General features: G+C 48.6%; 3 protein-coding genes across 11 annotated transcripts in view; all 3 read left to right on the top strand.

Moving 5' to 3' along the window:
• The window catches only part of sli (slit), a 52,624-nt gene extending 37,394 nt beyond the window's left edge, over window positions 1-15,230 (top strand). For 4 of the 6 annotated variants that reach the window (NM_057380.4, NM_057379.4, NM_001274088.1 and 1 more), the window contains 15 exons: window positions 155-390; window positions 1,790-1,931; window positions 2,013-2,156; window positions 3,143-3,358; window positions 4,646-4,803; window positions 4,873-5,026; window positions 5,111-5,329; window positions 5,593-5,664; window positions 7,185-7,553; window positions 7,623-7,694; window positions 8,481-8,624; window positions 8,689-10,213; window positions 10,276-10,435; window positions 11,048-11,190; window positions 11,260-14,671. In NM_057380.4, the coding sequence (NP_476728.1) occupies window positions 155-390; window positions 1,790-1,931; window positions 2,013-2,156; window positions 3,143-3,358; window positions 4,646-4,803; window positions 4,873-5,026; window positions 5,111-5,329; window positions 5,593-5,664; window positions 7,185-7,553; window positions 7,623-7,694; window positions 8,481-8,624; window positions 8,689-10,213; window positions 10,276-10,435; window positions 11,048-11,190; window positions 11,260-11,346 (3,841 nt within the window). In that variant the 3' untranslated portion in view covers window positions 11,347-14,671. Of the gene's footprint in view, window positions 1-154; window positions 391-1,789; window positions 1,932-2,012; window positions 2,157-3,142; window positions 3,359-4,645; window positions 4,804-4,872; window positions 5,027-5,110; window positions 5,330-5,592; window positions 5,665-7,184; window positions 7,554-7,622; window positions 7,695-8,480; window positions 8,625-8,688; window positions 10,214-10,275; window positions 10,436-11,047; window positions 11,191-11,259 lie in introns of all 6 variants that reach the window. The other 2 variants (NM_001103863.3, NM_057381.4) reach the window with 2 other exon arrangements.
• Window positions 15,231-15,577: 347 nt separating this feature from the next.
• On the top strand, window positions 15,578-20,416 carry Rif1 (Rap1 interacting factor 1). The gene is made up of 4 exons (NM_166120.2): window positions 15,578-15,820; window positions 15,906-18,387; window positions 18,449-18,735; window positions 18,824-20,416. Exons 1-4 carry the CDS (start codon window positions 15,719-15,721, stop codon window positions 20,201-20,203), a joined length of 4,251 nt encoding a protein of 1,416 aa, NP_725497.1. The 5' UTR covers window positions 15,578-15,718; the 3' UTR covers window positions 20,204-20,416.
• Window positions 20,417-21,969: 1,553 nt separating this feature from the next.
• Gpo1 (Glycerophosphate oxidase 1) lies at window positions 21,970-26,973 on the top strand. 4 transcript variants are annotated; one of them, NM_137219.3, is made up of 8 exons: window positions 21,970-22,042; window positions 23,972-24,124; window positions 24,195-24,348; window positions 24,421-24,530; window positions 24,606-24,718; window positions 24,786-25,645; window positions 25,832-26,535; window positions 26,715-26,973. In NM_137219.3, the coding sequence occupies exons 2-8, from the start codon at window positions 24,023-24,025 to the stop codon at window positions 26,844-26,846; spliced, it is 2,175 nt and encodes a 724-aa protein (NP_611063.1). In that variant the 5' UTR covers window positions 21,970-22,042; window positions 23,972-24,022; the 3' UTR covers window positions 26,847-26,973. The 4 variants fall into 4 exon arrangements, with proteins under 4 accessions (NP_611063.1, NP_725496.1, NP_725495.1 ...); NM_166119.2 differs by lacking the exon at window positions 21,970-22,042 and adding an exon at window positions 22,705-22,843; NM_166118.2 differs by lacking the exon at window positions 21,970-22,042 and adding an exon at window positions 23,007-23,086.
• The last annotated feature ends 51 nt before the right edge of the window (window positions 26,974-27,024 follow it).

Raw genomic sequence — 27,024 nt, 5'->3', positions numbered from 1 at the left:
TTAAATTTTGATCGGCACCCGATTCGTGCTCTTTTGGCCAGGCCAAACCCTTGCTGCCATAACCATAACTAGCCAATAGATATAGTTGCTTGATAAGGCCGGATCATCTGCTCCACTCACTGACCATTTCCTTCTCTCCACTTGTATTTTCCAGCACGCTGAACAACAACAACCTGACTTCCCTGCCGCACAACATCTTCGGCGGACTGGGACGTTTGCGGGCACTCCGGCTGTCGGACAATCCGTTCGCCTGCGACTGCCATCTGTCCTGGCTGTCGCGATTCCTTCGCAGTGCCACCCGCCTGGCGCCCTACACCCGCTGCCAGTCGCCATCGCAGCTGAAGGGCCAAAACGTGGCGGACCTGCACGACCAGGAGTTCAAATGCTCGGGTATGTAATGGCCAATGGCCAATGGCCCGGTGCTTTGTGCAACATGTTGTGGCAGCTTCCACTCCCTGAATGCTACCAAAAATGGGCAACATTTGGACGCTCCTCCCCCCCGTCACAATTCGTAGTCGAAATTAATTAGTTTTTTATGCGAAAGCGAGGAAAACAAAGCATTGCGGGTATAAATCATAAGCAGTCATATGGGCACACCCCCACTGCCTCGAACGCCCACGAAACGACCCGCACCATAAGCACCATGAGCACCATGAGCACAAAGCGTCAGCAGCTCAATATCTGGCAAGAACCACTTGGTGCTTTGGTGGCTTCATCCATTCGGTTATATCCCCCGTTTCCTTCTGCAGCGAGGTCGTGTGTTTGCCAAAACGTTTAACGCCGTCGAAATCATTGCCTGGTGTTTGTATTTTTTGGCTTCTCCACTTACTGAAAGATGCCGATGCAGATGCTCGGATGCGAAGGCTTAAGACCTGAGCACGAGATGGAGATGAGGCTGCGGGCCAAGTGAATGGGAATGGGTAGTGGCCAAAACGAAAACCAAAGCTGAAGACTGAGCGTGAAGCGCTCAATGAAGCGGAAAATGCGCCCCAAAACGATGCAGCCATGAAACGAGTTTCTTGGCTCAACCACTTCTGCCGAATGGTTAGGGTATATCGCATTGTTTTGCGTCGTGGTTGGTTTTTCTGGGGAGCCTGTAATCGATATGAGTATGCAGATGAGCTGATATATCCCTGGATGACCCGTGTCAAGTTGGATAATTCTTTAGTGCCTATAATATGATGGGAACTCTGAGGTTTCGAATTGCTAAGGCTTTGTGTATAAACGATATTTCGGGGAAATTTTCCTAGGATAGGCAGATTAATGAATAGATTGATTCCTCTACGATGAATGATTCAAGTTCTCATGTTTGTTGTTTAACTAAATATTAAATTTTCTTCTCAATCGTTCATTTCTCGGTTTCACTTTATTATAAATATTAAATGTTTATTATTTAGCTCGCGTCTTAAGATTTTCGAATGTATCCATCCATCAACAAAGTGTATCTAGAGTTTCACATTCACCTCAAAGTGAACTATAATTCCGAGCTTGTTTGACTTTCGTTTTGTATGAAATGCTATGGAATTATGTGGGTAAACATTTATGACCAGCGGCTGGTTAGAGTTGCACCTCCCCAAAACCCATTTCCCCAGCTGCTGCATCCCCTTTTGTCCCGCCATCGGAGGAGCGGCTATGCAGTAGCATTGATAATTACGATACTGCTGGTTGCAAAGCAAGCCAGATCCAAATCGGATGCTCGTTTTCCCAGCTACCGGAGCTCGAACCGGAGCAAGACTAAATTCGCCAAGTACTTATCCCAATCTCTGCAACCATATTGTTTGTCCATCAGGTCTGACGGAGCACGCACCGATGGAATGCGGGGCGGAGAACAGCTGTCCGCACCCATGTCGCTGTGCGGACGGGATCGTCGATTGCCGTGAGAAGAGTCTGACCAGCGTGCCCGTCACTTTGCCCGACGACACCACCGAGCTGTAAGTGGTGCATCTTTGAATGTGAATGGCGGTGCTTCTCTCTGACTTGGCATCACTAATACTCTGATTTTTTTTTTGCAGCCGCCTCGAGCAGAATTTCATTACGGAACTGCCGCCGAAATCGTTCTCCAGCTTTCGACGACTGCGACGCATCGACCTGTCCAACAACAACATATCCCGGATTGCCCACGATGCACTAAGCGGCCTAAAGCAGTTAACCACTCTGTAAGTAGATAATACCCGGTGGTGGAGGTGTTGTTGCCACTTTACTTGCTGCAGTGCAACAAGTAGCCTTTGCAGAACAAAATGTGCACTCACTTGAGCTGCCCTGCGGCTGCTCCCGCACTCGGGTAAACTCACCTGAACCAACTTAAATGAGGGGAATGGGCTAAGAGTTGCCTCTGGGCCAGGCCAGAAGCGAGCTAATCGGCCCACGCTTAGCGTTCCTGCCAGCTTACACCACAAGGCATCGGGCCGGGCATCGGCTTACATTGCCCATGTGTGGAATCCTCCATCGCCCTGACACCCAGCTCCTGCTCCACCTTCTCCCTTCTCGACGAGCACGTGTGTGATGGAGCTGAGAACGTGACACGGACTTAATTACTGGTAGCCACATTAAAGGGGTTTTATTTTCTGAATTTTTAATTATGTTTGGAGCTGTGCTTCTTCCAATTAGAACTGCTGCAGGAGAGAGTATGGTACTTTTTGTGTCAAATGAATCGAAATTAAATGAGTGCTTCATTAAAAAGTAACTTAAACTAAGGAAACAGATTAAAGGCGCAATTGTAGTACTACTTAGAATAAGTTTTAAGTTTTAAAAGTTAGATGGAACAGTTTTCCAAACATTAGCATTACTTTTCACGCAGAACATTTTTGCGTGTCACGACTCAGTTTTTGATCAGGGCTAAGGAAACCAGTTGCCGCCCGCAACAGCAACATCAACAGCGACATCCACATTCATATCAACAAAAAAGAATGACAGCGGCAACAAGAACTTAACCACTTTGTCTTTGCCCGCAGAGTGATTTTGTATTTTTTGTAATTTTTTGTGCCACCTCCTGGCGGGGCTTGTGTTTTCTTTAAGCTTTTTTTTTTTCTTTTATTTTCGAGCTTTGTTAACATTCGTCGTGTGTTCTATTTGTGTTCTTTTCCATGTCGGCTCCACCCATCGTCAACGTGGCCATTGTACCATCGTGGCATCATCCCATCAGCGTGCTGTACGGCAATAAAATAAAGGATTTACCCTCGGGCGTGTTCAAAGGACTCGGCTCGCTGCAGCTGCTGCTGCTGAACGCCAACGAGATCTCGTGCATACGCAAGGATGCCTTTCGCGACCTGCACAGTTTGAGCCTGCTCTCCCTGTACGACAACAACATCCAGTCGCTGGCTAATGGCACATTCGACGCCATGAAGAGCATCAAAACGGTGTAAGTACATGGAGACCTACTCCTCCATTCCTCCACTTCCTTACTCCTCGACCTCTTCACGTCCGCTGAACGCCGCCTGCTCAACGCCCACCAAGCACTCGAGTGGGGAACAGGCCCATGTCGGGATCCCATCTTGAATGGAGCAGGCACTTTGGTGTTAAACCTCTGAAGTGCATTTAGTAGTTGCCTTTGACTCAGCCCCGCCTCCCTCGCCCACCACGCCTTCTCGTCTTGAGTCCGCTTCAGAGTTCGCGTTGACATTTGTTTAGCAGCAAACAAGAAGCATCTCCCGCCCCCTGACACATCATCCCAGTACCCAGCACCTACTATCCAGCATCCATCCCCTTCTCTGTGAACCGTGAAGACTTTCGGCATTTCCAGCGAACAAAAGACGAAGGCTCCGAGAAGAATTCTCCGTTTGGCATCGATAAATGTACGCTCGGCTATGGAGCTGCACAAAAAAAAATCTTGGATGGTCTCTAAAACATGGGTTTGGGCGGGGGGTTGCCATAAGTGCGGCTGCCAGAGGGATTTGCATGCTTGAGTGGGTTAAGTATTTGCCAGGGTTGTCGGCTTTCCGGTTAGTTGCTCACGCATATTTCAGTGGATACTTAAGAGATCTTTCGGTCCTACGCAACGTTGATATGCTAATGATCATGTTAATAAATTGGCATACCGAATTGGTGCATATGTTGCTCTTTAAATAATTAAAAGATCATCAAATTGAGAGCAAATTTAGGTTGTTACCATATGGATTTTATACAAACCGTAAAGATGCTGTACATATATGTATATATAACGGAATAAACTCTTATGACTCACATCCCAGCTCTATCCCAGAACGCATAAAAAGCATTTTAAATAGTATCCAATAAAATCGATTGAGTTGCAACTAGCTAACAAGCTAACCTATTCCTTGCGGACCTGCCTCCCTAACTCAATTGAAACACTAAAAACATTTACTATTTGCGCAGTCCACAGGCGTTTGGCAACCCTGTCGGGAATCGCTTTTAAATAGTTGCAGAACAACAACGGCGAGCTAGGGAGAACAACAACGGAAATGTCGTAGCCACAAGGCTGGTGCACTTTTAAGACGTCTCAAGACTCCACGGTAGCCATAGACCCTTCCCTTCGGTTGCCCGGGCAACAACGTCTTGGTGCCCCAATACCCTCCTCAGAAGTCCTGCCGCATAACCGTTTCAGCCATTCAGTCGAATGCTCAATGCTACTTTCTTTGCTTACTTTCATTCCATTTCGGCACGCACACTCGCACATCCATACACACAGACATCTGGCCAAGAATCCTTTCATCTGCGACTGCAATCTGCGCTGGCTGGCCGACTATTTGCACAAAAATCCCATAGAGACGAGTGGAGCCCGCTGCGAGTCACCGAAGCGGATGCATCGTCGTCGGATTGAATCGCTGCGCGAGGAGAAATTCAAATGTAAGACTGCTGCTAGCGTCCTTGTACTTAACCAGCCAACTGAAGCGATCCCCCTCTTCCGCATTTCAGGCTCCTGGGATGAATTGCGGATGAAGCTGTCCGGCGAGTGCCGCATGGACTCCGACTGTCCGGCCATGTGCCACTGCGAGGGCACCACCGTGGATTGCACGGGCCGGGGCCTGAAGGAGATTCCGCGCGACATTCCCCTGCACACAACTGAGCTGTAAGTCCACTTCCGGATTCCATGTCCCTGCATCCTGCTCCCCGCATCCCTAACTCGCAATATATACATTACTTCATTTGGCAGTTTGCTCAACGACAACGAACTGGGACGCATCAGTTCCGATGGCCTCTTTGGTCGCCTGCCGCACTTGGTGAAGCTGGAATTGAAGCGCAACCAGCTGACCGGCATCGAGCCCAACGCCTTCGAGGGAGCATCCCACATCCAGGAGTTGCAGCTGGGCGAGAACAAGATCAAGGAGATATCGAACAAGATGTTCCTGGGACTGCACCAACTAAAAACGCTGTAAGTCCATTTAAATGCTTATGGGATTGCTAGAATTGGGGGGAGTATAATTTGGTATGTTTGTTTTTGACGACTACAATGTATGGATTTCTTTGGTTCAACAATAAAAGAAAACAGTAGCTACGATAAAAAAATCTTTAATTGCAAACATATGACCATTTCATTTCCCATTCAAGCACCATAAAAACTTGATTGCCCTCTAATTAGCGTATCCACTACCTGTAAACGAGTACCTGACATTACGTAATCTCTTTCCGTTGCAGCAATCTGTACGACAATCAAATCTCATGCGTTATGCCCGGTTCCTTTGAGCATCTCAACTCTCTGACGTCGCTGTAAGTAACCAGATTCCCGGAATCCCAGATTCTCTGCTTGGCAATGCTTGGCAATTAAAACTGTGCCAAGTGCTCGGGATGCACTTCAATAGATAAATGATTTGGCTTAAGCATTAATTGGCCAGCGGATGGATTGGTGAGGGGCAGCAGCTCCTCGCTCGTAAAATGAGGTTAATGGTTCTGATTGTTCTCCAGTTGAACTCTGTCTGATGTTGCTGCTCTGTCTGCTCCATGTGCTTCGTCTGCTGCCATCAAATCAGTTTTGCTTCTTGATGCCAGCCACCAAAAGCACAGCAAACTATTGGATATAATTCAATTGAACTTCAATTTATAGCATGGCTTTCTGCTCGTCTGTGTGTGTGGGTTTCTGTCTGCACTGCTGCTGCGATAACAGATACCACTAGCTCCTCATTCTTTCCCGGCCATGTGCCCCATGCGCCCCATGTGCCCCGCCTTTGTTGCCTGTAAATCATCCCCCAAGCAAAGGGAGAATACGTGGCAGTGGCCATGTGTGTGTGTGTGTGCGCCTTCGATGATTTAATTAATTAAAATTGAGTTCAATGGAGAGCGCCCAAGCCAGTCAGCATGTAGGATGTAGGAGAGGTACATACATAGAGGTGCCGTGTGGTCCGCTGGGTCTGCTCGCAAATTATTGTAAAATTCATTTAAGTAGCTAATAAATAGCATCAATGAAATTCATTAAGTGCTGTGCACCACATGACACCCACCACCACATGCCGCCCCACAACCAACGCCCTCCCACTTTGCCACCTTCAAAGGTGTTGCGTGAAAGGAGCCCAAAGTGTTAGTTAGCTGCCTGCGGCCTACACACTCTGCTGCACTGAGAGAAATACTAAGAGTTTAATATTCAAAGAATGAAAGAAGAAGTACGGGCAGCATTAAGATGCGGACTATCTTATTTACATTTGAATTAATTAATTTAATTCATCCAATCATATAAATCATATGTATGGTCAGTAGGAATATCACTGGTAACTTTATTCTTACTAGGATACAAATACTTATGCTCGATTGTGATTTAACCTCCTATGTTCATACCATTTGTAATCAGCAGGAACCCTGCACGATGTATATATTTATTTACTAATGATTTATTTCGAGTGTAAACCTTCTAACACATGCACATGTAATAGGGAGCTGGCATAGCTGGTGGCATGACAAAGCAGAATTGCTTATTAAATTAGTCTGGACTCGGCTGCAACTTTGGAATTGCCAATGTAATTTGTGCGCCATTGTTTCACTTACTCCGCTCCTAAGGCCCCTGGTCCGCATAATTAAAGTGCCTGGCATGGATTGGCCAGGGAAAGTGGTCGGAGGGGAAGGGAAAGCTGAAGGAGTAACATATGTATGCTGACTATGGCACCAAATGAATACGGAATTAATTTATCAAACGCCCATGCGGCTGGGCAGGAAAATTGAATTATAAGAACCCTTTATCAACGCCGTTATCGTAATCGTTTTTTGTGGCCCATGCTGTCACAATTTTTATGCCCTCGCAGGAACCTCGCATCGAATCCATTCAATTGCAATTGTCATTTGGCCTGGTTCGCGGAATGGCTGCGCAAAAAATCACTGAACGGCGGAGCGGCACGTTGTGGAGCCCCGTCGAAGGTACGTGACGTGCAGATCAAGGACTTGCCCCACTCGGAATTCAAGTGTAGCAGCGAGAACAGCGAGGGCTGCCTGGGCGATGGCTACTGTCCGCCATCCTGCACCTGCACCGGCACCGTGGTCCGCTGTTCGCGTAACCAGCTGAAGGAGATACCGCGCGGCATTCCCGCCGAGACATCGGAGCTGTATCTGGAGTCCAATGAGATCGAGCAGATTCACTACGAACGCATACGCCATTTGCGCTCCCTTACCCGACTGTAAGTATCTATCTACATTGTGCATCCCAAAGACGTTTGCTAATTCGCCACTTGGCATTCCATTCGCAGCGATCTCAGCAACAACCAGATCACCATTCTCTCCAACTACACCTTTGCCAATCTGACCAAGCTGTCCACGCTGTAAGTCCAACTAGGCCTAATGACTTTTTAATTGCTCCGCCGCAGCACGGAAACCACGAAATAACAGCAAAAGCAACGCAAATCGAAGGCTCAAGAGGGCTTGACACAATTCTGCGCCAATTGCATCGTTTGTCGACCTGGCCATTGCATTGCGAGTGGGATTGGGATTGGGCCATGGGCCGGTCTCTGGCCCGGTCTTTGGCTCGAGGTCTGCCCCTCTGTCCAGAAGGCAGTCACCAACAAAGCAATGGAAGCCTAGGGAGCGCAGGCACGAAATTCATTCCGAGACGTAAAGTCGAAATCGTGACTCGTGCTTAAGCATTAGTCGTTGACGCGGACTGCGACGCCAGGCTACAGTGGTTCCTAGTCGAACATTGGGCTTGTACATGTAATAATAGTGGATATAGTGTGCAGTTATCACTGCTATTTCACTACTTTCGTTAACGTTTAGTCATTAAAATTCTATGTGCCATGTGCCAGATTAGTCTCAAAACCCACATAATTATATAAGACATTATGGAATCTCTAAAACATGAACTATAACTTTTGTCAAAGAAACCCATCTTGGATGCTGTTCGTCCAATGTAAGCCCACTGTCTTCGTTGATGTGCGCTATCCACAATCAAAGCTTAGCCGTTATTTCTGGTGTTTCTCCTCCGTTTGCGAATGGAAAACGTTTTGCAATTACTTTCATTTCTTCATCAATTGCCGCATGTGTCTGTTTGTGACTGTGTGCTAGCCTAATGCAATTTGTAAACGTTTCTTCGGTCTTTCTGCCCTTTGCAGCATCATCTCATACAACAAGCTGCAGTGTCTGCAGCGGCATGCGTTGTCTGGCCTGAATAACCTGCGCGTGCTTTCGCTGCACGGTAACCGCATCTCGATGCTGCCGGAAGGCTCCTTCGAGGACCTCAAGTCGTTGACCCACATGTGAGTAGATAGAGACACTAGCCACCAAATTGGACAGTCCATTGAACCCTAATTTCTTATACAGCGCACTAGGCAGCAATCCCTTGTACTGCGATTGCGGTCTGAAGTGGTTCTCCGATTGGATAAAGCTGGACTACGTGGAACCGGGAATTGCACGTTGCGCCGAACCGGAACAGATGAAGGATAAGCTGATCCTGTCCACACCCTCGTCGAGCTTCGTTTGCCGCGGCCGCGTGCGCAATGATATTCTGGCCAAGTGCAACGCCTGTTTTGAGCAGCCGTGCCAGAATCAAGCGCAGTGCGTGGCCCTTCCGCAGCGAGAGTACCAGTGCCTCTGCCAGCCGGGCTATCATGGCAAACACTGTGAGTTTATGATCGATGCTTGCTACGGAAATCCGTGCCGCAACAATGCCACTTGCACGGTGCTGGAGGAGGGTCGTTTCAGCTGTCAGTGCGCTCCGGGATACACAGGTGCCCGCTGCGAGACGAATATCGACGATTGCCTGGGCGAGATCAAGTGCCAGAACAATGCCACCTGCATCGACGGAGTGGAGTCGTACAAATGTGAGTGCCAGCCGGGATTCAGTGGCGAGTTCTGCGACACCAAAATCCAGTTCTGCAGTCCGGAGTTCAATCCCTGCGCGAATGGAGCCAAGTGCATGGACCACTTTACCCACTACAGCTGCGATTGTCAGGCAGGTTTCCATGGCACCAACTGCACGGACAATATTGACGACTGCCAGAACCACATGTGCCAGAACGGTGGAACGTGCGTGGACGGCATCAACGACTACCAATGCCGCTGTCCAGACGACTATACGGGCAAGTACTGTGAAGGCCACAACATGATCTCGATGATGTATCCACAGACGTCGCCTTGTCAAAACCACGAGTGCAAGCACGGTGTCTGCTTCCAACCGAACGCTCAGGGCAGCGACTACCTATGCAGGTGTCATCCGGGTTACACTGGAAAGTGGTGCGAGTACCTCACCAGCATAAGCTTTGTCCACAACAACTCGTTTGTAGAACTGGAGCCACTGCGAACACGTCCGGAGGCGAACGTGACGATAGTCTTCAGTAGCGCGGAGCAGAATGGAATTCTCATGTACGACGGCCAGGATGCTCATCTTGCAGTGGAACTGTTTAATGGGCGTATTCGGGTTAGCTACGATGTGGGTAATCACCCTGTGTCCACGATGTACAGCTTTGAGATGGTGGCCGATGGAAAGTACCATGCCGTGGAGCTTCTGGCCATCAAGAAGAATTTCACGCTGCGCGTGGATCGCGGATTGGCCCGTTCCATCATCAACGAGGGCTCCAACGACTACCTGAAACTCACGACGCCCATGTTCCTGGGCGGCCTACCCGTGGATCCTGCACAGCAGGCGTACAAGAACTGGCAAATACGCAACCTTACCAGCTTTAAGGGCTGCATGAAGGAGGTGTGGATCAATCATAAGCTGGTCGACTTTGGCAATGCCCAGCGCCAGCAAAAGATCACACCAGGATGTGCCCTGCTCGAAGGAGAGCAGCAAGAGGAGGAAGACGACGAGCAGGATTTCATGGACGAGACACCGCACATCAAAGAGGTGGGTTGTCCTGTAATCACCACTAGAGAAGGCTTTAGCTAAACAATTTTGTCCATTTTCAGGAGCCGGTGGATCCTTGCCTGGAGAACAAATGCCGTCGGGGCAGTCGCTGTGTGCCGAATTCCAATGCCAGGGACGGCTACCAGTGCAAGTGCAAGCACGGCCAGCGCGGCCGCTACTGCGATCAAGGTGAGGGCAGCACTGAGCCCCCAACAGTCACCGGTACATACATCTATCATGCTTTTGCTACTCACAACTCACACCCGGGTGTACACCATTCACTACTAACCAAAAAATATGACATAACTGAGTAGGGCATTTAAGATCTATATAGTTTTGTTTTGACTGTGAATATGTGGTAAAAGTAGATGGGTACTCAGCTTAATTTTTCAAAAAGAATTGTAGGCTTAAAATTCTCAAGAAAACAAAACCAAACAACCTCATTGAAAAATTTAGAATTACGGTACTAACGTGATTTTATTTAAAAAAAAAGGTACTTATATCAGAATCGCAATTTCATAAATAGCCAAGAAACACGGCAGAGGTGTTCACCTCACTCTTAAGCGTTAATCATATGGTGGCACATGCTAAATATTAATACTACACCAGCAAGCTTTAATTATTGACACATATACGCACACGCATATTCATGACATTCGCTTTTCACGCTACTCATCCATCAAAGGGAAATATCGTGGGGTTTTTGATGGGGGGGGGCGGAGACGACACTGTGCACTTTGTTAGTTCTAATTATCCGACCGCAACTCACGTTGCAGCCACTGCCTTAGCTCGCCGACTAATTGCGTTCTGTTGACTCTTTCCTTCCACCCACAGCGGCGTCCACCTGTCGCAAGGAGCAGGTGCGCGAGTACTACACGGAGAACGACTGTCGCTCGAGGCAGCCGTTGAAGTACGCCAAGTGCGTGGGCGGCTGCGGCAACCAGTGCTGCGCGGCCAAAATTGTGAGACGGCGCAAGGTGAGTGAATCTGAATATACAATATGTCCTGGTGTTTAAAACTAATCAATCTGCCCGTTTTGCCTACAGGTGCGCATGGTGTGCAGCAACAACCGCAAGTACATCAAGAACTTGGACATCGTGCGCAAGTGCGGATGCACCAAGAAATGCTACTGACTGAAAGATGCGACTACCCAATTGCTCGAACGGAGCAATAGCAGCTTAGATGTTAGTTTAGGAACAGGTTTAAATCTAACTTATAGTAGTAGTTATAGTAACGATAGTCTTAGCCATAGCACTAGGGATAGCACGGATGTTAGGGGGACGAAGGATGAAGCGGAGGAGAGTGCTGACGCGGGGGAGACAACGGAGGAGGTGAGGGACGAGAGTGATGATTACCCCACGGACGGCATGCAGTCCGATCTCTACGACGACACCATCGATGACGACGATGACGATGGTCTCGATGATGATTATGCAGACGAGGAGGATGGGGAGGAGGATCCAGAGCAGCTTCCCGATCCCAAAGGTCTGGTAAGTGTGCCAGATGAAGAGGAAGACATGGGTTACGACGAGGATGACGAACGTATCGCCATGGAGCGGCCAAGAACGGTTAGACCCAGGCCCGACGAGGAGCATTTCCTTAACGAAGAGGGCAGTGGTTTCGGCGGCTTTCGATCGCGATTCCGGCCGAGCAATAGCTTCCGCGAGACTCAGCTGGAGAATATCCGCAAGAAGCTGCTCACAGAAGCACAGGCGGCTCCGGAAACGGCTGTTGCGGTGGCCGTGCCGAGCACTGCGATAGATCTGCGCGAGAGCAGCGGCCACTTTGCCAACGATGACGAGGATGGCGAGGACGGCGATGACGGCGTCGATGACGAGTTCGCCGACACGGGGGAGAACCAGGGGCGCGGCTTCTTTGGCTCCCAGCAGCAACAGCGCAAGAACGGTCCGTATCACCGCAAGAACGGCAACGATGCCATCAAAATCATCTCCACGCCGCTGGGCAAGGTGAGCATTGTGTACCAGCAGACGGACAAGGATCAAAGTCCGGACAAGGATGCGCAACAGCAGCAGCAAAAGAAGCCGGCGCTCACCGACTTCGACGCCCTGTCACCGGACCCCGAGAGCAGTCATCGCTTTCCGTCGCCCCACCCCAAGATTACACCTGTTCTGACGCCCGATGGCAAGGTGGCGCTGCTCTATCGCGGAGACTCGGAGAGCTCCAAGTACGAGCCCATACGCAACCTGACGCACAAGTTTTCGGGACAGCCGGCCAAGGAGTCAAAGCCTAAAACCGAAGATTCCTCCTCGGCGGAGGACTCTGTCTACACGGACAGCGAGGATACCGAGGACAGTAAAGGTGAAACTAGTGCTGGAAAGTCCTCACCAGTGGCCTCCACGCCCAAGCCACTGCAGCCAGAGATTTTGGAGCCTCCAGATAACGTCCAGCCAGGAGGGTCATTTATAATTCGGCCCACCTCCGACTCGCTTCTGCCGATGATCAACAGGCCACTGTCCGAGGTTCTGGGCATCAAGAAGAACCAGTTCCAGGAGACCCGGGTGCGTGACCAATTGCCCACGCAACAGCCTCCGCCTCCACTGCCGGAGGCCACGTCCCGTAGTCCCGCTTCCGGACATCAGTTCCTAGCCAAGGTGAACCTGGCTGAGTTCCCGACATCCGGAAGGACGCTCCAGACGCCGCTGATCCCCAGCACCCACGACTTTGACTTCAGCCGTGACAACACGATGCTGGACGAGCGGTCGCGGGTGCGTGAGTTGGAAAAGCAGCGGGAGCGGGACAAGGAGCACAACGAGGCCACCAGCAAGGGAGCCACCGAGGCACACACCATAGCCAACGAGCAGCTGCTCTCCAAGACGGAAGTCATCAATCTGGCCATTGTGCCACAGTTTGACGAGGACTTGGAGCGTCTACAGCGGCTGCAGGAGAATGGTGGTCGGCGCCACCATAGGGCGCGACATCGTCATCGGCAACAGTCGGAGGAGGAACTGTCTGGCATCCATTGCATCATGCAGGTCATGATGGGCGTGGCCGCCGTGTCGACGGTCTTCGGCATGCTGGGCACCTTCTTCAAGCAACGCATCCTCGATCAGCTGCGCATGATGCACTGGTAGTACAACAAGGGGGATTCGATTTTCGGTGTCGAATGCCCCACATCCCCCCACCCAATCCCCGTTTCCTGCATCGTCATGATCATCATGCAGTCTATGGAGGCTGGCTAGCTGCCTTCGGGATGCAAGGTCCTTCTTCTACTACTAGCACTCATATACTCGAATATATACTCGTACTCGTACCATATGCCATATGCCATATATTAATCGCATAATCTATGTAACACAGCGGCATCGATTTGCTTTCGTCCCCTTCCGCTTCCTTATATATATTTATATATACATTTATATATCTATCTTATCCTTCGACATTGTGCTCGCAAATGCGGACACTTCCTTGCTACACATGTATTCTATATATTCGCATATATCAATTTACTAGTGCAAGCTACCCAGGCGATGTACATAATAACAGAACCATAATACGGCGATCGATCGATCCGGATATCTATGTATTTATGTGAGACGCAACTGTAGCCCCTGCCACACTCCGCCGGAAATTAGCTGACCCACGTCACTTCTTCCCCGTTCCTTCTTTCGCACGTTGTGTGCCCTATTTTCCCCTCCCATGTAGGACATTCTCAATCACATCAGCGTATACAAGCTTTAAGCAAGTCATTGCATGTGCCACGCCCCCTCGAACTGAACTGAACTCAACGCCCAACCCGCCCAGCATGAGTCCCGCAGCAAATACATTCCCTCCATCCCCCCACCATCCGTCATCCGCCAGAGGAACCAGTCGAGGAGCTCGGAAATTGAACGTAGAACAGATTCCTTTTGTAGATAGAAAACGAAACAGTTGTTGGGAGATGGTAACCAGACGAATGTCGAATGACAAACGATAAATAATGATAAACTAAACTAAAGTTCTAAACAAAACAAAACACAGTAAAATCGCACAGAAGCGCACGCATTACAAAATACAAAAACCTGCAACGGTCGTTTTAAACGCTCCGTTCAGTTGTCTCAAAGAAACGAGTAAACGATAATAAGTGCATAACGAAAACCTTCTTTAGTCTAAGTTGCTCAAAGGATAAAGTATTTTGATAGAACCGGAAAGGATCGAGAAACAAACCAATAAACCACAAAGAATCGAATTGAATCGTAACGAAACAAAGGCCCCAAACGTGTAACGAATTTCCAACAAATTGTTGCAAGTGTTTTCCTAGAATTAGTCCTAATTAAACTAAATGTGTGCAAATCGAAGCGTAACTAATATTACAATTAATCTAAACTAATTGAGGAAACATAAACCTAAACATAAATCGGATAACAACATCTAAGCTGGGTAGTCGCATGTAAATCTCTAACAATTAACAATTACCGACCTAAGTTAGACCTAAAAATCGAAACAAAATCGAATCGCATTTAAAGAAATCTACATAATAATAATAATTTATACTAATCTATATATACTTATATGTATGCTGTATGTATGTATGACCCTATATGTATATGTAAAATGTTTTTGACTATTTTTCACTATTTATATTCATATATATTATATATGCATATACGATACATGTGTAATAGCCCCTTTTGGTCATTTTAGTTGTCTTTTATATATATTTAATACGTGTATTATTTTTATTAATTATTCAAGTATAACTATGCGCACCAATTAAACGCATACCTTATGTATAACCTATTGACAAATATATATATATATATTATGTGTAATAGCTGTTGCTAAACCAAGTTTAATTATCAGTTTTTTATTTAACCTTTTTCCGGCGAAGCTTTCGACGGTTCACAGCCGCAAAATTGTGTTCAGCTAATTAATTAGGAAGAGAACGTGTCCCGAGCAATAATGGGGGAAATGACAATTATAATATTCATTTCTGTGTGTAACAATTATTTCCTAATAAAATTGACAAAGAAAAATGTTTAAAATTAAACGAGTTTGTGTTTTGCAACTATGTCGATCCATAAAAGGTGCAGATTCTGTATGATTTGCAATTCCACGTTTTAAATACTTTTTAGCTTGTAATTGGGGAGTTTAAAATGTTTAAAAATCCAATTGAGTCCCGCCAGTTACAAAGTTATTTTACGGAAATCAGTTGAGGACGGCGGTTCTTGAGCTCTACAATATCGAGTAAAAAGCAATAAACGAGTAAAAGCTAAAATAATAATAACGGTAGTCCTTTGTGATGTTGCTAGGATTTTAAATTTAAATTATTTTTAACTTCCGGCGTTGCACAAGTCTGGCAACTCTGAGTTTCACAATTTTGGTATTTTCATACTGTCGGCGATAACTTGTCGATGACATATCGACCTGCTTTTGCCACCTCTAGCCATAGCAATTCGCGCGCTTTTTTCTTCGACAGTCTTTAAAACTGCGGGAAAATAACTTGTGGCGTTCGCAGGCGGAAGAAAATAATATAATTAAATAAGCGTATCATCCAGCGTACGAGCCATGGATGTAGACTTCGGCGCGCAGGCGGGGCAGTCCTACCGCACGGTGCAGCTTTCCGCGAAAGAAGTGCTCGCTGCTGGCCGCCGTCAGCATTATTGCAACGTAAGTAGGGCACCCAATTGCAGCGCCAAGTATGTATCTCACTATAGCTCCGGCCCCCCACCTATATTTCCATGTGCACCACCAGATGATCGACTTGTTGGCCAGCAGCTGCAAAAGCTCCGGTTTGATAGCCACTTCCTTTACGGATGACGAACTGGTGGAGTTCTGGCTGGGAGATATCCTGCCGCTTATGTTCGATGCGGACCGAAAGATCCAGGACTGTGCCGTGGCAGCTCTTGCGGAGGCACTGGTGGCTCTTGACGTGTCCGTTATCCACTCGGCCAAGTGCTGGCCTCAGATCCGCAGTGAATTTGTCGACAAATACACCATCATCATCGGGGAGATGCGCGATGCTAAGAACTCCAACTGGCACAAAATATGGACGCTGCTGGTACAAATCATGGACGAGGATTTGCTCAGGGGCTGTGTATATATCAACAAATTCTTGGCTCTGGTTGAATTGGGCTTCCGCAACCCGGATAATGGTGTGCGGTCGGAGGCATTTCTTTGCTGGCGCGTGCTCATCAAGATCTTTGCCGCCTACGACGAACTGACATCCGCGAAGAGGCTTCGTTTGCTGCTGATCCCCCTGCGCACTTCACAATCGCGATCCTCGCACGTGAGTGGCATCAAGTTGCGAGTGTGGTGGTATCTGCTCAGCTGCCTGGACCACGAGTTACCCAAGTCTTTTGACAGCGCCGTGGAGCACTTTTTGGCTTTTATGCTAGGCGGAGGTCCACGAAATCTGGCTACGGGTCTGGCGCACAACTACCAGACGGCTCGGGAGTTGGCCCTGCCCTGCCTTGTGGCCCTTTGGGGCGTGGAGTCCAGTGAACCGTTGCAGCGTCTAATGAGAGAGCTACGCTTGGAGACCTTGGTCCAGCCCTCGCCTCTGATGAGCGTAGAGGTATTCCAACAGCATTGGAAACCTCTTTTGGCCGCTGCCGTTTCCGGTTTAAAGTTGCTTACCGAGAACGATGCCACAGAAGCGGAACAACTCCTGCTGCAGTTGCTCGTGCGGAATCTGTGCCTTGCCATGTTTCGGTTGGCAGTTGCTCCCTTCAATGTGGCGTGCTGCAGTGAAATCGAGAAAATCCTGCAGGCTGAAGATAACTCCGGTGGCCGAGTTGTACGCGCTCTTTTCAATACCATAGCCGCAGATAACTTGGTAATGGAGCGTGTGTCTGGAAGCGACCATCTTGATGTTCTGGAGGCCTACTTGAAACTTGTACTGAAATCCAAGACAGAAGTTCCGGCAGCAATTCTGCAGCGAAGTATCGCATGCATTTTCGCAGTCGATCGTATCGAGGCGAACAATCAGAACGAGTTCCGGATGCTGGGCTCCTTCGCTGAGCTTCTGATGCAGGCCAACGACGAAGAGGACTTTGAGGGATTCGCATTCAAGCTGCAGGTGTGGCGACAGGTGTCGCAGGCGTTGTCCAACTATCTGCGAAACAATGCGCTTGAATACCGTGTGGCACACAACGCTTCCCTTTTGGACACTTGGCTTTTATGGCCACTTCAGACACTGGCTGCCTTTGCGGGACGGCGTGCTAGCAACTCCTTCGATGCCTCTTTTTGCGATCAATGGCGCCAACTGGTAAACGCAGGCCAAAACGCGCCGGGGAGGAAGAAGTTCTTGACGGACCTGAAAGCCACACTTACAGACCTCCTAAAGAGCAAGGATGAACCGCTCTTTGCAGAGCTCTTCGATGCTTATGTGACCTCCTTAATCAAGTTTGGACTCTGTAAGGAGGCACCTTTGTATAAGGACGTTTTTGGGCTACTTCAAACCATTTTCGAGCAGCCCTCCTCCCAGAAAACGCTCGAAGCCTGTTTAAACACCCTCCGCAACCTGGTGGTGGAGTTGCGGCAAAACGAACTAATGGTAGTGTTCGATTCATTGAAACCAACATTGTCTTCTGGCATCCAGTGCTGGAATAAGATGAAGTGCGAAGGCGGATTCTTGGAGGAGTGGAAGCGGGGAATTCAAGAAAAGTTTCGCAAGCTACCCATGAAGACGATGGCCAATCAGCTCAAAGAACTCTTTAAGGCAGATGATCTCTTCGTGATCATCCCATCAGTGTGGAGTCTGAATCCAGAGAAGCTGACGGATCGTCAAAAGGAGCGCTTCGCTGAAAAGTCGGACATTCCAGCTCTGTACAATGATATGTCGCAGTCTCAGGACTCGGCTTCCATTAAGCCCTGGACCCCTAAGAAGGTGGTTATTGCAAAGAGCAAACAGGGTGAGCTGGCCTTAACCGGCAAGGATGACAACGGCGAGGTGATCGATATAACGGCCAGCGAGGAGTCTGAGAAGGAACCAGTGAGAGTTGACGTAGTTACACCCATCCGAAAGAAACCGGGGCGTAAGTCCCAAGCTCAAAAAGAACTCGAGGCCGCTGCCAGGGCTGCTTCTCTTGCCGAGGAGCCGCCAAAGCGTCAGACGCGAACACGGGCGGCTCAAAAAGAAACGGAACAGGTGGCTCAGCCACAGCCAGCGTTTGAACCACAGCTCAGATCGCCAAAGAAATTGCCACCGTCCCCGGTCGTTCAATCTACAGCAGGTACGTGAAACAAGTAACAGGTGAGCTAAGGATGTTAATCCCAACACTTGAATTTTTGCAGCTGCCGTTAAGCAGGCAAAGGTTGCAAAACCCACCCCCGTTGTGGTAATCGCGCAGAGCGAGGATCTTTTCCCGGAAGTCGCAGCTGAGCCAGAGCCTCAGCCAGAACCGGTTAAGAAACCCGACCCTGTTCCAGAAACAACACAACTGACCCCGCCTGATGTACCCTTGGAAGCTGTACCCTCTACCCAACTGCCTGGAAGCAGCGGAGATCCTGCCGCTTCTGCGGGGGCTGTGGCTGCCGGTGAGATGTCTCCAAAGAAATCAGGCACGCGAATATACAATTTGGTAAGTAAATCGCATTAGACTTGGTTAAAACGGTTACTTTATTACAATGTTTTTATGAACTTTTTTAATTTCCGCCTTCTTTTCGCAGAGCTCTCCACCTGATCGCAAGCAGACAAACAACTCCTCGAGTCCAACATTGCGGCCCAAGCCCACGGGACATCTGACTGGACGCGGTGCTCAGTTGATCAATATGATTCGCAACAAGAAGCTGGACGCTGCTTCCGGCTCGCCGTATGCGTGCATGTCTACTTCGCGCCTGGTTCACCAAGTGACGCCGGCCCGTGCCCAGGATCGCGCCGAGCAGGTGTCCACTCCCACCAGCGAGCTAAACGAGCTGACGGGCACGGATCACACTTCCACACCGATTCAGGCACCTCCCTCGAAGGATCTATTGGTGTTTTCCAAACGACTGCCATCCCCATCGGCCAGTCCCTCCGTAAGCATCTTGAAGCGCAAGCTACGATGCGAAAGTCTCGATGATGTTACTCTGGACTCGCCGGCTCTAAAGCGTAAGCGAGTTAGTTTCCACGACCCACCGGTGTCCGTCACCAAGGAGTATCTACGCGATGCTGAGGAGACGCGCAGCAGTTTGAAGCCCAAACGCTGTCTGCTTATGGACAAGGTGGCCCAGACCACCGAGATGCGCCAGGCGTTGAGGAGACGTGGTCGGTTAGACAGCATAATCGAAATAGAGCGTTTCGCTAGCGAACAGACGGCCAGAACAGCGACGACGGACAAGAGCCTGGACAAATCCACTGGCGAAGCACCCGAGGAGGATGCTTTCACCAGCTTAAAGTGGAACGACACAGGCAACGCGCACAACATTAGCATATCCGAAGAACCCGTCAAGGCGATGGAAGTGGAGTCTGAACTCGAGACAGCCGGCCAGGATCTAGCCATCATGGATCCAGAAGCCGCTCTTGATCTGGCGGTGGCGCAATTACCGCTGGAGTCGGTTTTGCAGCGCTACTTTGACAAGAGTCCGCTGAAGAGCGCCGGCATGTTGGCTAAGTTTCTGTCCGCCCAAATGACGGCAAACGAAAAACTTAAGACCAACGTGCTAGAGACTCTGTCGGAGAACCACTCCAAGGATTTCCTGGACCACGCTGTGCGCGAGAATCTGTCGTCGGTGGTGTGCGACCGCCTGAACCCGACCTCTGTGCTGGAGTACGTATGCGCCAAGTCCAAGATCAGCGCAAGTTGCCGCAACGGGCTGCTGGCCCAGGTACCCGAAATTCTGAAAAGCGGCCCACGTTCCGATTCTGAGCGCCTGGCCTTCGTACAACAACTGATGGTGCAGTGCAGCCCCGGTGACGACCTGCTCCTCGATCTCATTGACCTTCTGATGCGTACGCGTCGGGAGCGGAACAACAGCACCTCCACTCACATCTCCAAGGGCGTCGTATCCGCCGTTGGAAGCCCTGACAACGTGGCCGAGACCGCGGCCGACTCCTCATCAAACTTATAGATTGGACCTGACTTGAAATTACGAATGAAATATTAAGCACTTGGCCATTGAACTCGATTAAGTATGGGAAGTTCGATTGTAACTAGTTGGTTCTAGATAGTTAAGTTTAAATTGCATTATGTTTAAGATTTATATTATGCCCGTTGGTGTATTATGTTTTGCTGCAAAAACTTGCTTCATATTCTTACAATAAATTTAATATTTTATTATTATAAAAAGTAGAAAGTCATCAATATATTAGATAATATATATATATTGGTGGGAGAACTTATTTATTTTTAAGTACATCGATCATAATTCCTATAGATAAAGGAAAACAGCAAAAGGAACGAATTTGATAAGAAAACCCAGACAATTATTTTAACTTGTTTTCGAATTAAAATTAGTGTATTTAACTCTGGGAGTTCATATACTCAAAAGTCCACACTGCAGACAATGTTACCTAAAATCGTAATCGATTGCCATATAATCTAGGGAAATCTTATCAGTACGTCAAAAGTGACGTGACAGATACGTTTCCCATCAGGCAGATAAATAATTAGTATGATTTGTGTTAACTTCGTGTTAGCTATTCAGCGAGTTCAATGGTACATTGATCAAATATTGTCAGGTAATCATGATGGAATTGAAACGACTATTCTGAGTGATAAAGTGGTGCTGAATAGGTGTAGGGCATTCCAAAGTCTTAGAGTTGCGCTTTTTAGGTGCTTGTGATTATGCTGGATACTTTTGGGGGTCAGGTAGTGGCACCTTCAGTGGAGGGCAAGCTCCACGTAGAAACCTCCACTGGTGCCGGCCCAACCCTATCTGGTTGATTTGTTGTTCTGGTCGCGGCAAAGTCAAATTACCCCGCCATGTCCGCCGCATCCATTGATAATGTTCACGTGCTAGCAAACAACGCGTCGTCGCCGACATCGGCAGATAGAGATACGTCGACTGGCGACGCCGACGATCTTTAAAATATATACACTACACTATATGGCATACATGTGTGTAGGAATACGTCTACGGCGACGTCTTTCGCTGGCATTTGTGCAAATACTACAATATAATATTATGTTCCAACGTGGGCGGAGCGCTCTACACGCCACGGATGCGTGTTAGGTGCTCCGTCGGTGCTCCAACAAAGACGTTGGATACTTTGTATCAGTTACAGGCGGCGTGATAAGTGCGCTTTCGGCACAATTAGCCAGACGTTTTAATTTGGGAATGCCAAGGTCGTTTGTAGGTCTGTACTTAGCACTGCTGTTCGTAGGATCCCGATCGCCAAATCGGCGGATCTGGCCGCCCATATATATAAATAGCGATGGAAAGTTCTTGCCCAATTGCGCAAGTGAAACTGACCTACCTAACCCAGGCCATCTCGTGTACGATGACGCAGTCCGTCCGTACTTAAGTCTTCTGCTCCGTCTGCTCTCTGTCTGCGGAATCGGCCAGCCAGTCAGCCGATCGAGAGCACAGTCAAATGTGTCTAACCCTCCCCTCGCAACAAAGATACTACATATTCATACGCCCCATGGACCGGTCGTATCCATATGTGATTCATTCATAAGCCGGGTGCCCTCGAAACGCGTGAGGCACTTGTGAAATGGCCTCTCTTATCAGGCGGTTAGTTCCCGAATCGATTTCGATGGCGAGCCGTGGAAATTCACGGAAGAGCAGCCTTGCTGGCCCGCGTTCCTATCAGCAGCACTCGCCGCATAATTGAATAATCTGAATCTGCCGAGCGAAGAGCGCGAAACAATAAAAATATCAGATACGCTGCCCGACCGCCGCCAGTTACAGAACAAATTCGCTGCGAACACAACGTGGGCGCATCTCGCAGGTGCCAAAAACGAGGTAGAAAGACAAAGACAAGCAAATGTGCGGGGGGTTTTTGAAAGCCACCTATATAGAGATCGGTTTATAGCCACATAAATATGTACATATATCCGTCGGGTATTTTGCTTAATTTTCGATGAAACAATTTGTGACACAGAATAAACTTGTATAAAAAAAACTAATGCTTATCGCATTCTTGGATAACACTTTTCAAAATAAAATACGGCATGTGTAAATAGTGTTGAAATGAGAAAATTGTTGGCTGTACTGACATAATTGCCTACATTTAACTATATTTATTTATGGTGAAGTGATTAAGGATGCTTGTGAAAATTGAATTAATTCTGGTTAAGTGTCAAAAACTACTGTTTGCACAAAAAATAAGAATGCTCGATATTCCAAACCACTTGGTACTCAAATCAAAACTAATTTATCCCATATGCATTAGGAAACGACAAAACTAAGGATATTACCGTGATATTGCAAAAAAGGAAAATCGAGAACAAGTAGCTGCTGCGCAGCACGAGAGTCTATCTAGCATCTTGAGATCTGCCAATTCGCTAATTAGCCGGGCCAAAACGGGGCGGATGGGTGGGAGGGCGTGGCACAACAGCTGATGGCGCCGAGCACGAGCCACAACGAAGTGCAGCAAAAGTTTTCTCGAGCGGAAAAAAAGCTGCATGCAGTGCAGTTTTCGCAGAGCAACAGCAACTGGCAAACCAAACGGACGAGACTCGCTACCAGTTCTCAGGTCATCAGTTCCAGGCCCGGAATCGAATTCGGATTCGGAATCGGATCAGATAGCATCCAGAGCACTAGGTGAGCTCAATAACCGATTTGCCTTGGCCGAGTGCGGATGCGGGTAGCGGCAAAACGACGGCGAGTGTCGCGGAAAAGTGACTCAAACTCTGATGTAATCATTTTCACATGCCATTACGGCCGCCGCTAAAATCGTTCCGTTCGCATTGCCATTGGCATACTCATTCCAATTCTCGCTGGTCGGAAATCGGGCGACTTCGGCTTTTCTGTGTTTCGCATTCAGTCTGTTGCTGAGGCGCAAAGGTAAACATGGTCACGATTCTACTCGAATCGGGTTGGATTGGATTGGATCGAATCAAAACGAAAAACGAATCGGTTTTGAGTCACTCAAATAGTGCGTCCAGCACGCAGCTGTGCGGATTACGTTCTGTTTTGTGTCCAGTATTCCGGATCCCAAGTTTCATATCTGTATCATTATCTGGCCGCCGCAGTATTGATTTAACACACATTCGGATTCCGATTGAACGATAGTTGGCCAAAAGCTTTACGCAAAAGCTCGCATCAGCTGTAAAAAAGCGCGGCAGAGAGCCATTGGATATATAAGCGAGAGAGAGCAAATGAGAGAGAGTGCAAAATAATTCGGAACTTAATTTGCTGTTTAATGCCAGATTTTATGGTGTTTGTGATATCATCAAATTCCTAGAGACCAAAGAGAGATATTTGTAAAACAAGTTTTAAGTTGAAGATTCGCAACTAGCTGTGTCACGACAATATCAAATAGTGCTCTCAATTATGGAATCCTTACTACAGAGCTAATTATTCAACTTCGTAACATTCTATTAAAGTTATTTTCATACAAGTGGTTTTATTTTTGAAAAAATGTATGTTTAATAATAGTAATTGTGCAATATTTAGGGCAATCGTAGAACAATATTTAAAAACAATTTTAATCTAAGAATACTGAAAATATTCTATAAATAAATATACAATTCATGAAGACAATAATTGGTATCTCAAGTGAAAATTTTCCATCCTTTTATAAACAAAAGAATTTGTATCCTACCAAGTCAGGAATTTGAATCTGTGCATTCTGTGGACATCATCCGTGTTCGTTTTTATTGCATACTTATGAGCTGGGGCGCACTAAAAATAAGTTAAATTGATTGCGAATGCTTTGTACCTTTGCAGCCCAATATAATACTCGATCGTTTCAATATAGTTTCGTGAGAGATCACCGAGATGACCTCGCGAATGTTCAAGTTCGGCGTAACAGCCGCTAGCGCCTGTGTTGGTTCCGTCCTGGCCTCGTACACCCTGGATCGCTGGAACACCCCCCATGTGGTACGCAGTCCTTGAAGGTCCTCTGTATGCACGTTAATCACTCTATTCCAATCCCGTATCCACCGACTAGGTTAACAATGCCACCGTGCCGCCGAAAAGGAAGCGCACGCTGCCCCCGCGAGCGGATCAGATCAAATCCCTGATGAGCGGCGAGGAGTTCGACGTGCTGATCATCGGCGGAGGAGCCACGGGAGCTGGATGTGCTCTCGACTCGGTTACAAGGGGTAAGTGGCAGAGGATTCTTTCCGCCTGGAAATGCCTTTTAACAAACGTTTTGTCCTTTCTTCCAATAAAAGGTCTTAAGACCGCCCTGGTGGAGCTGGATGACTTTGCCAGCGGAACTTCCTCGAGATCCACGAAACTTATCCATGGCGGAGTGCGATATCTGCAGAAGGCCATTTTGGGCGTAAGTTATCAAACTCTAGACCTTCGGCTAGAACATCCCCCATTGTAGAGTGCTAACTATCGACTGCCATCTTAGCTAGATCTAGAGCAGTACCGCATGGTGAAGGAGGCGCTGGCTGAGCGCGCCACCATGCTCGAATCGGCGCCCCACTTGACCCACCCTCTGCCCATCATGCTGCCAGTTTACACGTAAATTGAAACATTACATCTGCTCCATATCTGGGATTTTGCTAACCAGATAATTCTGCATCCCCAGATGGTGGCAGGTTCCTTACTACTGGGTGGGCATCAAGGCCTACGATCTGGTGGCCGGCGATCGCAATGTGAAAAGCTCGTACTACCTCTCCAAGAAGGATGCCCTCGAACTGTTCCCCATGCTCAAGAAGGACAAGCTGTGCGGCGCTATCGTCTACTATGATGGCCAGCAGGATGATGCCAGGATGTGTCTGGCGGTGGCGCTGACTGCCGCTCGTCACGGTGCCACTGTGTGCAATCACGTGGAGGTGAAGGAGCTGCTGAAGAAGGACGACGGCACTGGCAAACAGGTGCTGTGCGGAGCCAAGGTCAAGGACCATATCTCCGGCAAGGAGTTCACCGTGAAGGCCAAGTGCATTGTTAATGCCGCCGGTCCCTTCACGGACTCCATCCGCAAGATGGACAACCCCACGGTGAAGAGCATCTGCTGCCCCAGTTCCGGAGTTCATATCGTACTGCCTGGCTACTATAGCCCCGATCAGATGGGTCTGCTGGATCCCTCCACTTCCGACGGCCGCGTCATCTTCTTCCTGCCCTGGCAGAGGCAGACGATTGCCGGCACCACCGACCTGCCCTGCGAAATCACCCACAATCCAACGCCCACCGAGGACGAGATCCAGTTTATCCTCAACGAGATCAAGAACTATCTGAATGCGGATGTGGAGGTGCGCCGTGGCGATGTGCTCTCCGCATGGAGCGGCATCCGCCCTCTGGTCTCCGATCCCAACAAGGACGACACCCAGTCCCTGGCCCGCAACCACATCGTCCACGTCAGCCCCTCCAATCTCATCACCATCGCTGGCGGCAAGTGGACCACCTACAGGGCCATGGCCGAGCACACCATCGACGCGGCTATCAAGGGTGAGTCCACTAGTTCACTTGACTTGACTAATTTTATGATGGCTGTCTAGTGGGCCGGAAATAGATAAATTTCTGTCTTACTCATTTTTAATTCTGATACCATAAGATAGGAACTAAGATAAGTTATCAGTTGACTTCCTTATAATCGGTTGTAAACGTATCATGACCTTATCCACGTATTTGCAGCCTGCAACTTAAAGCCAGAGCGCGCCGAGGCAGTCACCTCCTATCTGAAGATCGAAGGCGGCCAGGGCTGGACCCCGACCATGTACATCCGTTTGGTGCAGGACTTCGGACTTGAGTGCGAGGTGGCCCAACATCTGGCCAAGTCGTACGGTGACCGCGCCTTCGCCGTGTCCAAAATGGCTTCGTTGACCGGCAAGCGTTGGCCCATCATTGGTAACCGCATCCACCCCGAGTTCCCATACATCGATGCCGAGATCCGGTACGGAGTGCGAGAGTACGCCTGTACCGCTGTCGATATGATCGCCCGTCGCCTGCGACTGGCCTTCCTCAATGTGCAGGCAGCACAGGAGGCGCTGCCAGTGATCGTTGACATCATGGGCGAGGAGCTGGGCTGGTCCAAGGACGAGAAGGAGCGCCAGATTAAGCACGCCACTGAGTTCCTGGCCAACGAGATGGGACACTCGGTCAACCGCACCTCCAAGGAGCGCATACCCATCAAGCTGTCCAAGGAGGAGATCCAGACATACATCAAGCGCTTCCAGCTGATCGACAAAGACAAGAAGGGCTACGTTTCCATCAACGATATCCGTCGCGCTCTCAAGAGCTTCGGCGATGGCGACGTCTCTGGCGAGCAGCTGCACGAAATCCTGCGCGAGATCGATACCAACATGAACGGCCAGGTGGAACTGGACGAATACCTTCAGGTGAGCTAGGGATATAAGAGAATATCTCAAACCTTGGGAAACTGGAAGCATTCCCAGGACCAAAAAATCTATTTAATGGCACATAGTAAATTTTATAAAAGTGAAAGACACATAAGATGGGTTTAACAAATCGGCAAATAAGTTACACGTACAAATTTTAAATTAATTTAAAATTCCAGATGATGTCGGCCATCAAAACGGGCGACGTGGCCTACTCCCGATTTGCGCGCATGGCCGAGCTGGAGGAGCAGAAGCACGAGGCGGCCAATCTGAAGCAGATCAGCGTGGACCGATCCGGAGGCGGCTTGTAAGAGCACCAGCGACTTAACAACGACGACCACATCACCCGGCCATCGGAGGCATGGACTAGACTTAAGATCGAACGTTTAAGATCAAACTTATTTTCATTTTGCTGTTAATAAAACTCTTTCAACTCACAGATGACCGCCAACACTTCAGGTACGATTAAGTTTCGCCTGTTTCTGCTGT

Source organism: Drosophila melanogaster, chromosome 2R (assembly GCF_000001215.4).
Source record: "Drosophila melanogaster chromosome 2R".
Taxonomy (NCBI): domain Eukaryota; kingdom Metazoa; phylum Arthropoda; class Insecta; order Diptera; family Drosophilidae; genus Drosophila; species Drosophila melanogaster.
The sequence above is the reverse complement of the archived record's forward strand: the minus strand, read 5'-3'. Positions and strand labels throughout refer to the sequence as shown.